The 13,518-nt window shown below is 40.5% G+C and overlaps 1 protein-coding gene across 4 annotated transcripts in view; it reads left to right on the top strand.

Annotated features, from left to right (window-relative positions):
• The window catches only part of LOC101741421 (inositol 1,4,5-trisphosphate receptor), a 101,887-nt gene that overhangs the window by 39,131 nt on the left and 49,238 nt on the right, over positions 1-13,518 (top strand). For all 4 annotated transcript variants that reach the window (XM_062676440.1, XM_062676438.1, XM_062676441.1 and 1 more), the window contains exons 5-18: positions 227-346; positions 1,018-1,135; positions 1,917-2,029; positions 3,900-4,130; positions 4,897-5,009; positions 5,568-5,708; positions 6,019-6,103; positions 6,638-6,798; positions 8,159-8,324; positions 9,406-9,549; positions 10,356-10,500; positions 10,647-10,803; positions 11,427-11,529; positions 12,805-12,983. In XM_062676440.1, coding sequence (XP_062532424.1) covers positions 227-346; positions 1,018-1,135; positions 1,917-2,029; positions 3,900-4,130; positions 4,897-5,009; positions 5,568-5,708; positions 6,019-6,103; positions 6,638-6,798; positions 8,159-8,324; positions 9,406-9,549; positions 10,356-10,500; positions 10,647-10,803; positions 11,427-11,529; positions 12,805-12,983 — 1,976 coding nt within the window. The remainder of the gene's footprint in view (positions 1-226; positions 347-1,017; positions 1,136-1,916; positions 2,030-3,899; positions 4,131-4,896; positions 5,010-5,567; positions 5,709-6,018; positions 6,104-6,637; positions 6,799-8,158; positions 8,325-9,405; positions 9,550-10,355; positions 10,501-10,646; positions 10,804-11,426; positions 11,530-12,804; positions 12,984-13,518) is intronic.

Here is a 13,518-nt window from a genome sequence, read left to right as displayed (position 1 = left end):
CGATCCGGTAGTAGATTCATTCAAGCAGCTGCTCTTGAGCTTTTAGGTCTCCTTCAGAGGCGCTCGGTCAACTGTTAGCAAATCCCAGCCCTCTTGGCAGAGCCTTCGCTCGCCTACCTGTCCTGGTGAAACTGGAAAGGCCTCCGGGCCACCAGTAATCCTTCAATCATAAAAAAGGATACCAGCGAAGAGATAGGAAAAGATATCGATATCCGATTCGTTACAGCATGCCGCTGAGATCGAGAAGAAGCAGAACGATTTGGAGAATAAGAAACTTCTGGGGACTGTCGTGCAGTACGGCAGCGTCATACAGCTGCTGCACGTCAAGTCTAACAAGTATCTTACGGTGAGTGTAAACTTGCCTTTATAATGCGCTCGATTCGAAACCAGACGTAAATAGTAGTAGTAACCTTGTCTTTATAAATGCGCTCAATTAGAAACCACATTTTTCTTTTTTATTGCTTAGATTAATGGACCAGCTCACGACGCATCCGGTGTTAAGTGATCACCGGAGACTGTAGACATCAACAACGTAAATCCACCAGTAAGGGTTGTTAAAATAAAGAAGGCTTTAGTCGAGAAACTATGGAAAAAAAATAATCTTATTGCATGGATGGATGGACGAGCTCACAGCCCACCTGGTCTTAAGCGGTTACCGGAGCCAATTGACATCTACACCGTAAATGCCGCCACCCACCTTGAGATATGAGTTCTAAGGTCTCAATATAGTTACAACGGCTGTCCCACCCTTCGAACCGAAACGCATTACTGCTTCACGGCAGGAATAGGCAGGGCGGTGGCACCTACCCGTGCGGACAAGACGTCCTATCACTAGTAATATGAATATAACATATAAATGAAAAAATGTGGTTCTGTTTTGTCTCATGCGATAAACGGGAAGCTTCACTGCGTCCCCTAGCATTGCTAAAACCTACCTTCAGATGGACTCTATGATAGTTAGCTTTTAACTGTCCACGGAACTTTGCCAGTTGGTAATGTCATCGTTAATAATTGCAGGTAAATAAGCGACTACCCGCATTGCTCGAGAAGAACGCGATGCGGGTTCATTTGGACGCTAACGGAAATGAGGGCTCCTGGTTTTACGTAATGCCTTTCTACAAATTGCGGTCGACTGGTGAGTAGACTTGACTCGTGACGTCACTGCTTGAATTCATCACTAGTCTTCTGCGACCATGTATACTGTTTTTTTTTTGCCGTTGCATACGAGCATACGGCCCAACTGATGGTGAGTGGTTACCGTCGCCCATGGACTTCAGCAATGCAAAAAATATACCATTAATATAAAAATATACCAAATGCCAAAATCTATATATAATTATACGAAATGTCCGAAATAATATAATGACAATAAAAATAAAAATGAAAACTCGAGATTAAGAGGTAAACGTAGTTTTAATATATCACAACGTGATTGGCGTTTACCTTGAGACATGAGGTCGAAATTTTATGATGAAACGACTACCTCATTCGTTAAGCCGAAACAATCGTCACCTACCCGTGCAGACGCGCATATCGTACACAGAATTAATAAAAATAAATCAAAGTGCCTGTTTGAGTAATGCCAGTGATGACGTCATTTGAGGCTAACAAATGTTGATTGTTAATATCGGTAATTAAAATTTATTTTTTATTTAAAAAAAATCAATCATTATTAGTCAATCATCTAGTCTGTTCTTAGAAATGGTTATTCTATCAAAAAAATAAAAAAAAGTCAATGCCCATTGTGTGCTTATAATGATACTTAGGGAAAGATGAAAGAATTCACTTCACAATAACATCAGAAATCGGTACCTTCTCAAACAAGAAAAAAACACATTTTTTTTATTCTGTTACTTTCCATTGCGTAGTTTTATGGCTTAATGATAATACCAATATGTAGTATTTTCTGTGTACAGGGGACAATGTGGTGGTCGGTGATAAAGTGATAATGAACCCGGTGAATGCGGGACAGCAAGTGTTGCACGTCTCTTCCAACCACGAGCTTCCGGACAACGCCGGCTGTATGGAGGTTAGACAGACGCTCTCGTAATTAAAGACATGAGTGGATGAAGGGGATATGATACAATTTGTTAACCTATATATATTAATACGTGAAGCAAAAACTTTGTATCCTTTTTTACGAAAATTACGCGGACGGAGAAGTATGATATTTCCTACACTTTAGAGAGTATAGAGAAGGAGTGCAGAGTGCTAATATTTTTTTTTAAATTATGCATTAATAATACATTAAATAAATAAATATAAACATTACATACACTACCATGTATTTAACACACACACACATTTATATCTATCCCTTATTTACTGTCAAACTTTTGTCATTGCTTATAAAGTCTGTGGTCAGATTGAGAATAGATTAATATTTGTCTAAAGTGTAGTCTGTAGGCGAAATCTGTGATTATAGAAGCATGATAGTATTTGACAATAAAACCACAATAATATTCAAACTTATAATTTCAACTAGCGACCCGCCCTCGCTTCGCTTCGGAAACATTAAAACACACATGAAACCAAAAAAAAAATAAAAAAAAAAAAAAAAAAAGTAGCCTATGTTCATCAGGGACAATGTCGGCATCTAATGGAAAAATAATTTTTCAAATCGGTCCAGTAGTTTCGGAGCCTATTCGAAACAAACAAACAAACAAATCTTACCTCTTTATAATATTAGTATAGATTAATTATAGTCGAATTTCGACAACTGCGGAGCGACTAGTTTTGAGAAAACGAGCAACAAACTTTTGTTACTTGTACTTTTTCTTTGTACATAACTCCTTCATCACATGCAATTTCTAAAAATAGACTTTAAACCTGAAGTTTTAAGGTCTAATATGGTTTATAGGCACATAACCCGGTCACCGTCCTCGCTGAACCTGTCGCTCGCGACGAAGGGCTCGAGGAGTAAATTAACCCACAGACAGCCCACTGAGCTTCTCGCCGGATCTTCTCCATTGACCCATTGGTCGCGTTTCCGATCCGGTGGTAGATTCTGCGAAGCACTCTAGGGTCAGTGTAAGCAACACTCCCGGTTTGAGCCCCGTGAGCACACCTATATATCAGGATGAGGCTGGGCTAGCCTCTCAAGGTTGCATAGGCAGAAATACATAAAAAAGGCACATAACACTTTAATTTAATGTAAAAACTCAAAAATCTTAAAAATGGTACTTAACCCCTTCACACACTCATGTCTTCAATTACCGTCAAAGGACTCATCACTAAAGCCTGAAGAAAAGTCAACGTCTTATGCTGTATCAGGACGACCGTGATCCGTTTCAGGAATTTTATCGGATCCGGCACTTAATTGAACCACGAGCTCTTCTGGACTAACAAAAATACAATACTTAATTTGCTATTGTTTTAGAAAATTCAAATGCAATGCATCGTGATCAGACCGTGAGGTCACTGACCCCGGCCGACCTCAGTTAAAATTTATTTGTCATACAACGCGTGCAGTGTAAAAACATTATCTCCGATCTTTCAAATCGAAATGAGTGTTATCTTTGTAATAGAAACAGACAGGGTTGTGGCTAGGACTTGTGCTGAATCAAAATAGACCTTAACGCTAGTGCTCAAGATAAGAATTAATGATGGCAGTAAAGGACCTGGTGTTAAGTGGTTACTGGATCCCATGGACATCTACAACGGAAATGCGCCACCCACCTTGAGATATAATCTCTAAGATCTCAGTATAATTACAACGGCTGCCCCACCCTTCAAACCGAAACGCATTACTGCTACACGGCAGAAATAGGCAGGGTGGTGGTACCTACCCGCGCGGACTCACAAGAGGTCCTACTACCACTACAAAATCGGATAAATAAAAAATAAAAAATAAAAAACCTTTTCCATCCCCAACATACAATATCAAATATCTCCCACAGGTGAATGTAGTCAATTCCTCCACATCCTGGAAAGTCACCTTATTTCTCGAGCACAAAGAGAACCAGGAGGAGATATTGAAAGGTGGCGACGTGGTGAGGCTGTTCCATGCAGAGCAAGAGAAGTTCCTCACTATGGACGAGTACCAGAAACGGCAGCACGTGTTCCTGAGGACCACGGGTCGATCCAGCGCCACCGCCGCGACCAGCAGCAAAGCGCTGTGGGAGATTGAGGTATGTAAATAGTTTTTATCACATACACATCCGGTAAAAAAATCATTATTTTATTATTTTTTTATTTTGCGGATGCCCCTAAACTTATATGTTATTAAAGTTAAGACATTATTGTGTAACTAAACATAGAAAATAAAAAAATCATAAATCATACAAGTTTTTATTTGTTATAGACAAATTGATTAAATTTTATCAATTAGTGGTTTCTGAAAATTTACAAAATCCTTCATTAAAAATAAAATATAGGATAGGTAATATGTTACTGTCATCTACAGGAGCAATGAGAAACTGATCGTTAAGTGTTAAGTGGTTACTGGAGCACATAGACATCTACGACGTAAATGCGCCACCCACCTTGAGATATAAGTTCTAAAATCTCAGTATAATTTCAACGGCTGCCCCACCCTTCAAACCGAAACGCATTACTGCTATACGGCAGAAATAGGCAGGGCGGTGGTATCTACCCGCGCGGACTCACAAGAGGTCCTACCACCAGTTAAATTACGCCTATATCGTGCTTTTTTTTCCCTACCTACCTGAGAGCCTTGAGAAGCTATGTGAGCGTAACCTTAACTAGTAGGTGAGCTCACGGGGCTCAAACCGGAGTGTTGCTAACACTGGCCCTAGTAAGAGCCGTGCTTCGCAGAATCTACCACCGGATTGGAAACGCGACCCACTGAGAAGATCCGGCGAGAAACTCAGTGGGCTGTGAGGGTTATATTGTACTATGATGTGACGATGATGAGATCCGGCGTCCTTGTCCCAGGTGGTGCAGCACGACCCGTGCCGCGGCGGCGCTGGACACTGGAACTCCATCTTCAGGTTCAAGCACCTCGCCACCGGACACTACCTGGCGGCCGAGGCGTGCAACCGCCCACAGTTAGTAGCATATTGCGGTTTTACGTGTACTACCTGAACACAAATATGTTCATATATTGTGGTAATCCTCCTCCTCATTGCTGTGAATCATGATGCGCCCACCTGTGACCTTTTTTTTGTAGAAATCTTAGAAATACTTAAATAATATTTTTTTAAATGTTTCAAAACTTGTGAGGTGTGGTTAACTTTAAAAAATATATATACCAATTTTAAAAACTAAATGTGTGGGTAGTATGTAATAAAGCTCCAAGAAATCCGGAAAGCGAATAACAATACAGTGGCCTTGTACATACTATTTTGTAATTTAATTTTGTTTTTAATTACATATTTAATAATGTTCTTATTTTATTTATGTAATTTTGCCGTTATAATTATTATTATTTATCAAAAAGAGATAGTTTATGCGCGGTGATGAATCAGCAAGTAAGTTGAAATTGAATAAGTGCGAAGTGACGATGATAAAGTTATTGTCACAATATTCATCTCTGTGATACCCTTCACTAACATTATTAAATTAATTTGAACCATAAGTCACTACAGTTAAGGTTCGTTTCACAGCGACGGGCCACTAGAAGCGGGCGAGCCGGCCTACCAGCTGGTCCCTGTCCCGCATTCATCGGAGATCGCAACACTTTTCGAACTGGACCCGACCACGATGACGCACTCTGACGCCCCCGTGCCGCAGAGTAGTTACGTTAGGTAGATGTGACTTTTGAAAGCTAATGTCCCCTACGAGATGGGTTAGTAAATGAAATGCAAGTCAGTGGAATTAACAATAGGGACACATGTTCCGCGGGCAGTAAGCTTCTTTCATTAAACTGCTTTCAAGGGCTTTTTTCGACATACTACTTTTTTTAAGGGATTTTATGACCTGGTAACTAAGATCTTTAGGTCAAGTCTTATTTTAATTTATATTATTATTTTATGAAAAGTGATAATATGGAGTAATTTTTTTTTACCAATTTTGTATATATATAATATAGATTACACCATTTAATTCCGATTGTAGATTACAACATTTATGCACGCACACATGGGTCCACTCAACGTCGATACCAATTGACAAAGATGAAGAAAAACCGGTTATGTCAAAGGTGAGAGTATTCTTAAACATATGTTTTAGCTGTTTAATCATTATTGGACCTTGTGGATAAACCCCGCCATGAGACATGAGGTCAGGTCTCAATAAAATATATATTTATTACACTTGGAACCGAAACTGGCAGGACGGTGGTACCTACCCTGTACATCTATCTCACTGATGGATTAATTTGAATCAATGAATCAGATAAACAGGGCCGCACTCGGCATCTACCTTTGCGTTTCATCTCACAAATCTGACCAATAAATTTGGCCTTTAAATTTCAAAGTCATTATCATTGAATTCAAGATGTCCGGTTAACTTGACACACGAATTAAGTACCGATGACAATGCAATAAATAATGAAATTTTTATCATTATCGACTTTCTGCCGACATGTTTTTTTTTTAATTTAAATTTTAAATAGTTTTAAACAAACACACAGCCTACTAAAGTCACTCGAACATAGCTCAGAACCACGCCTGCTATACTTAAACCCGGATAAACTTGAAGGTCCGGCCTGCATCACGCATGCCCTTTGTTCCAGGTGGGGTGCTCGTTGGTGAAAGAAGATAAGGAAGCGTTCGCCCTGATATCCGTGTCGCCGAGCGAGGTCCGGGATCTGGATTTCGCCAACGACGCCTGCAAGGTCCTCTCTGCGCTCTCCACCAAACTGCAGCAGGGCACCATAGAACCTAACGAGAGAAAGTTAGTTGGGACACTCGGTTTGCTTATCAAACGCGCTCTGTAATGACGCGACGGGGACGCCAGCCCCCACAGCCTCCCAACAGACTGCGACCGATCCTATGCACTCTTTTTTTTTGCCTACCTAAGCTGAGAGCCTTGAGAGGCTATTTCAGTGTAATTTTAACTAGTAGATGAGCTCACTGGGCTCAAACCTGACGACGTAGCTAACACGAACCCTAGCAAGAGCCGTGCTTCGCAGAATCTACCACCGGATCGGAAACGCGACCCACTGAGAAGATCCGGCGAGAAACTCAGTGGGCTGTGTCTGTGGGTTTGGGCACTCGCTGTGATCATCAATGCTCACAAATATTAATCGATACGTGCCTACGCATTACTTCTAAAACGAAGGAACGTTTTGTAGTAAAAAATTAATCAGTAGTGATTATGCGTGAGTACTTGTGGTACTTTAAGCTCGTACACGTCTGCCTATATTCTCTGGACGGGACAACCGCTGTAAAATACTGCTGAGACTTCACCATCATCCATCAGTGGTGGGATGACACATGGGGCATGATTTCTGCCCATCCAGAATAACTAGTGGTCCCCCGGTAGTCGAAATTCGACTATAATTAGTTAAAATTACAAGTTTGTACACTATTATGATTCTATTGACAATGACTATTATTATACTACTATAATATACTTAGAGATTTCACCAAGACTACACTTTAGTTAAACAATATTAATAAAGACAAACAATATTTAATCTATTCCCAATTTGACCACAGACTATATACAATAAGATAAGTTTGACAATAAACAAATAGTATGCGTGTGTGTGTCAATCACGTGGTAATAATGTATGAAATGGTTTTTTTTAATCTATTGAAGTGAAAACTTCTTTAGAATCGTTGTGATTTCAAACCGGATGCAACGGAAAAAACGACAGGTAAGAGACACAAATACAAAAATGTGTAGGATGAAGCCAGCAAAGAATGAGACAGAAATATACATACTATTTAATACAGCGCCATCTGTGAGATTTTTTAATACTAACGTGTGTATGAAAGCTCTTGTAGTGAATTTTAATTTAGGATTATACGTGAAATTAAAATATCAATTCACAAAGGGCGCTACCTTACAATTATTTACTAATGACAAAATTTTACATATACTTAAGACGTTTAGGATAATTGTATTTTAATTTTGGAAGGTTTCACTTCTACCACGTGTAAATTGCACACATGTAATATTTTTTTTTGTTTCGCTCCACTTCTCACCACCTTTACTGAGTAAGCCTATTGAAACGTACTTACACTGTGGACAGCACGGGAGATAGTCTGGTAGTTTCAACATTCTACATACATTAATTTCATTTCAGAGCACTGACATGTCTGCTTCAGGACATAGTGTATTTCATAGCGGGCTTCGAAAACGAACCGAATAAGTCTGAAGCCTTGGACCTGGTCGTCGAGAACCCGCACAGAGACAGACAGAAGCTATTACGCGAACAATACATACTGAGACAGCTGTTCAAAATATTACAGGTCGGTACAGTACGTAATAACAGCACGTGAGCGGAGACTATAAACTACTAAACAAACGCAATGAAGCCTTAATATTTGTTTTAATAATTTTATTATTAACTAGCGGCCCGCTCCGGCTCCGCTCTGTTGTTTAACAAAAATTTCAACGATATTTGACTTTGTTTTATTTTTTAAAATAAAAGAACACTTATTGCGGCATAACTATAATAGTTAGACATATGCTATCATAAAACTTTTTGTAAATAATAATATGTTCTAGAAAGTCGTAGTACATTATTTTATTCTATCATCAATAGTTTTCGCAGGACACGCGATGTAAAGAAAATTTTAGGAAATTTTTCTACTCCTTGGGTTACATTATTGGAGTTTTAGTAAAGATCCCAATTTTTTTTCAAAAAAGATTATAGCCTATGTCACTCGGGAAAAGTGTAGCTTCCAAACAGTGAAATAATTTTTCAAATCGGTTCAGTAGTTTCGGAGCCTATTCAATCTAAACAAACAAACAAATCTTTCCTCTTTATAATATTAGTGTAGATATAGATGAAGCAATGTAAAGCAAAGTGCGACCGTGCGTTCATTGTTTTGAATGCTTTACATTACGGGCTATGTAGTAAATATTAATTAAACTTAATTTCGATCCAATTTTCTACGTTTACACTACTGAGAAGCATAAGTTCCGATCAAACACAATTACAAGCTTTACCTCGTGTCCCAAGATGGGTGGCGGTAATTCATTTAACAGACAGGCCGAGAGGCTATCCACCGATAAATAGACTTTTAAAAAACAGTTTATAAAGACATCTTTTTTATTTTTTTATTGCTTAGATGTGAGCACGAGCCCACCTGGTGTTAATTGGTTACTGGAGCCCATAGACATCTACAACGTAAATGCGCCACCCACCTTGAGACATAAGTTCTAAGGTATCAAGTATAGTTACAACGGTTGCCCCACCCTTCAAACCGAAACGCATTACTGCTTTACGGCAGAAATAGGCAAGGCGGTGATACCCGCGCGGACCACAAGAGGTCCTACCACCAGCAACAGTACAAGTAGAGATGAGGACGTTTAAAATTCTTCCAGGGTCCGTTCCAAGAGCCAGCCGACGGGGAGCCTTTCCTCAAGATCGAGGAGTTGAACGACACGCGCTACGCTCCATACAAGAACATCTTCCGGCTCTGCTACAGGATCCTGAGGCTCAGTCAGCAGGACTACAGGAAGAACCAGGTTGGACATTCCCTTCAATACCATGGCGTCCGTAAAACTACCAAAAGGACTAGAGAGTTTATTAACTATTAAAACAGTTTGGGAGACAACGAGAAAGGCAAGATCGTCCATCGAATTTTGTACCGTATGTCCCATGGGGAGTGCTCTAAGGAGTTGGTTGAGATGATACCATCATTTCGTTTTTAGTAGAGTAGAGTTCATCCACACTACCTGCGGTCATCCACATTCCACAGTGCTTTTCTAGAGATATTTTTTGCCACGCACCATCCGGCTTTGGAATGAGCTCCCCTCCACGGTGATTACCGAGCGCTATGACATGTCCTTCTTCAAACGAGGCTTGTAGAGAGTACTTAAAGGTAGGCAGCGGCTTGGCTCTGCCCCTGGCATTGCTGAAGTCCAAGGGCGACAGTAACCTAACCGCTCGCCATCAGATGGGCTGTATGCTCGTCTGCGAATATGGAATGAATATGTTAGAGGAATTCTGAAAGTGGCATCTGTGACAGAGAAGCTGAGAAATACGCGTTTGGGATGGTATGGACATGTGATGAGACGAAATGACAATGAGGTTGGTAAGAGAGTTTTGAATATAAATGTAGAAGGATATAGAGCAAGAGGTAGACTTAAGAAGAAATGGATGCAATGCGTGAAAGACGATATGTGTAAGAGGGGAGTGAGCGAAGAAATGGTATATGATAGAGGAGTATGGAAGGAGATAACATGTTGCGCCGACCGTGACGACTAGGAGAAGGGCAGGAGAATGATGATGATAGTTTTATTTTTCAATGAATCGTTTATACGTTTTTCAGGAGTACATAGCGAAGCACTTCGGGTTCATGCAGAAGCAGATAGGGTACGACATCCTGGCTGAGGACACGATCACCGCCCTGTTGCACAACAATAGGAAGCTTCTGGAGAAACACATCACAGCATCCGAAATCGAGACCTTCGTAGGTGAGGCGCGCGCGTCCCCGGGTCGGCCAGCGGGCCTGTTGCATATGCAGTGACGTCAGAGTTGTAATCTATATACATAAAAATGTCAGCTAGTGTTGAATAAACTTTTTTTTATTTAATTTGATTTGTAGTCTGATGTCTTGCAGGTCTCGTCCGGAAGAACATGCGCACCTGGCAGTCCCGGTTCCTGGACTACCTGAGCGACCTGTGCATCTCCAACAAGAAGGCTATTGCCGTCACGCAGGAGCTCATCTGCAAGAGCGTGCTCTGCGCCAACAACTCCGACATACTCATCGAGACCAGGTCGGTGGACTGCGCCTTCTCAATGCAATACACGACGCGAAAGCTTTGAGGTCTACTGCTGTGTATATCTTGTGAGCACACACGGATGAGTAACACTGCCTATTTCTGGCGCAAAGCAGTAATGCGTTTCTATTTGAAGGGTGGCGGAGCCGTTGTAACTATACTGATACCTTAGAACTTATAGCTCAAGGTGGGTATTGCATTTACGTTGTCGATGTCTATGGGCTCCGGTAACCACTTAACCCTGAGAGACCCATGAGCTCGACTAACCGTCTAAATAATAAATGAAAAATACGGTTATATTTGAATAGTAAAATGTCGATAATGAAAACGAACACTGCTCAATCGAAACATCCCTATTTTTGTCTGATTTATTGGAAGACAGGCGAGCTTACGGCCCACCTGGTGGAGAGTAGGGGCTTGTGGACCTGCGGGGACAACAACAGCCCAGACCAACTAAGCAACATCTGGTGGCCTGAAACATAATCTCTTTTGTCATAAACATGTTAATCACAGACAAAATTTTATTTCATAATATCTGTTGATTTCGAAAACCGTCCTCTGTGATTTTTTTGTGTCGCACTTTTTATATAAAATTATTAAATTGTTTAACCCATTTACAGGCTGGTATCCATTAAATATAAAGAAAAAGGAAAGATGTCGGACCCCGATGAATCCAAGTGCAGCGTGGAGCAGAGAGTCATGCTGTTCTGGAACAACAAAAAGGTAATAAATATTTTATCTTATACCTTCAAACGAGCAATTCTTGTATATTAGAGAGAGAGAGAGAGAGAGAGAGAGAGAGAAAACACTTTCTTGCACACCAACACAATTTACATTAAAAAAAACAGTCAAAAAGCACGTATGTACAATAGGCGGTCTTATCGCTAAAAGCGATCTCTTCCAGACAACCGTTTTATTTACAGAAATTCTGTAAATTCTGTTCTGTCTTTGTATATTAATATATATATATATATATATATATATATATATATATAATCTGAATCTCGGAAACGGCTCCAACGATTTTCATAAAATTTAGTATACAAGGGATTTCGGGGGCAACAAATCGATCCAGCTAAATGTTAATTTCAGAAAATGTTGCTTTATCGTGTTTTCTATAATCAGCTCTTCCCGACATCTATTGGCGAATAATAATACTATTTTTCTTAATTGAGGGCAACTAACCGCTTTAAAGACACAACAAGATGGCGTTATCAAAAAAAAACCGAGCAAAGTTCGGTCATCGTCTATTTAATATTAATGCGACTTGGGTGTCTGTTCTTTTGTTTATTGTTATTTAAATTTATGACTTTTTTTATTACTTTTGCCACACAACCCACTTAGATTCTTGCCGGATCTCTTCAGTGGGTCGCGATTATGATCCGATGGTAGATTCTGCGAAGGACTGCTTTTATTATTAGAGCCAGTGTTAGCAAACTCTCTCAGCTTGAACTCCGTGAGTTCAGCACGTACATGTCCGAGTGAAGTTTGAATAGCGCATAGTTTGCATAGCAACAGACCTTCCGGTCATAGTTCTCGTCGAACCCGTGGCTTGCGACGAAGGGCTCGGCGAGTAAATTAACCCACAGACACAGCCCACTAAGTTTCTTGCCGGATCTTCTCAGTGGGTTGCGTTTCCGATCCGGTGGTAGATTCTACGTAGCACGACTCTTGCTAGGGTTCGTGCTAGCAACGTCATCAGGCTTGAGACCTGTGAGCTCACCTACTAGATAAGGTTACGCTGAAATAGCCTCTCAAGGCTATCAGCTTAGGTAGGAAAAAATCAGACTTTAGGGTACCGATTATGTAGGGAAAATAAAGGTTAATATATATATATATATATTTCGGAACGAATACTCTACAGTATTGTTAGCAGGGACGACTTAGGTGTTATCCGTCAAAGTTTGATTATGGCAGTAAAAAAAAACTGACTGACCTGTTTAAATTAGATCTTAGACTCGCGAAGACCGATTAATGTACTTGATTGCATTGTTCCAGAATCAAAGATACCTGACGGACCTCGCGGCCGAGGCTCGCCTGGACCCCAACAGCGAGGCCGCCGCCATCCTGGACTACTATCGGCACCAGCTCGACCTGTTCTCGAACATGTGTCTCAACAGACAATACCTGGCGCTCAACACGCTGTCCCCACAGCTCCACATCGACCTCATATTGTTGTGAGTGTGACAGAGGATATGCGAGAGACGGGAGATTCGGGTATGAAGTCCAATAAACCTGTATGGAAAAGGGGTAATGCCCCACCGACCCCTCATAGTCGGGATAAGGGCAAGAAGAAATTAGAGCCCCTTGATTCTGACGGGTTTTTGTCGCGATTTTGTGTCAATGAACTTTCCAATAAGCCAGATTTGTTGCTTAATGTCAATGATTCTATTGTTTTTTTTTTTTTTTGTATTGCGTAGATGCGTGATTACAGCTCGGCTGGTGTTAAATGGTAACCGAAGCTTATAGATATCATAACGTGAATGCTGTCACCTACCTTGAAATAGGAAGTCTGATATATCAATTGTAAATTTTTTGTTTTTATTTTCTTTATACTGTTTTATTCAATCACCTTGGAAGACATCAACACATCCTAATTTGTGATTCACCCGATCCACTAACTAGAAGGAGGAACCCTGGTAACTATCGGAAGGGTTAGACGTGAAACGTGATCAGTTTGCTGAGTTTCTCTCCAGATGTTATCCGGGTCGC

Source organism: Bombyx mori, chromosome 27, assembly GCF_030269925.1.
Source record: "Bombyx mori chromosome 27, ASM3026992v2".
NCBI lineage: Eukaryota > Metazoa > Arthropoda > Insecta > Lepidoptera > Bombycidae > Bombyx > Bombyx mori.
Note: the sequence above shows the minus strand (reverse complement) of the source record. Positions and strands in the feature narration are given on the sequence as shown.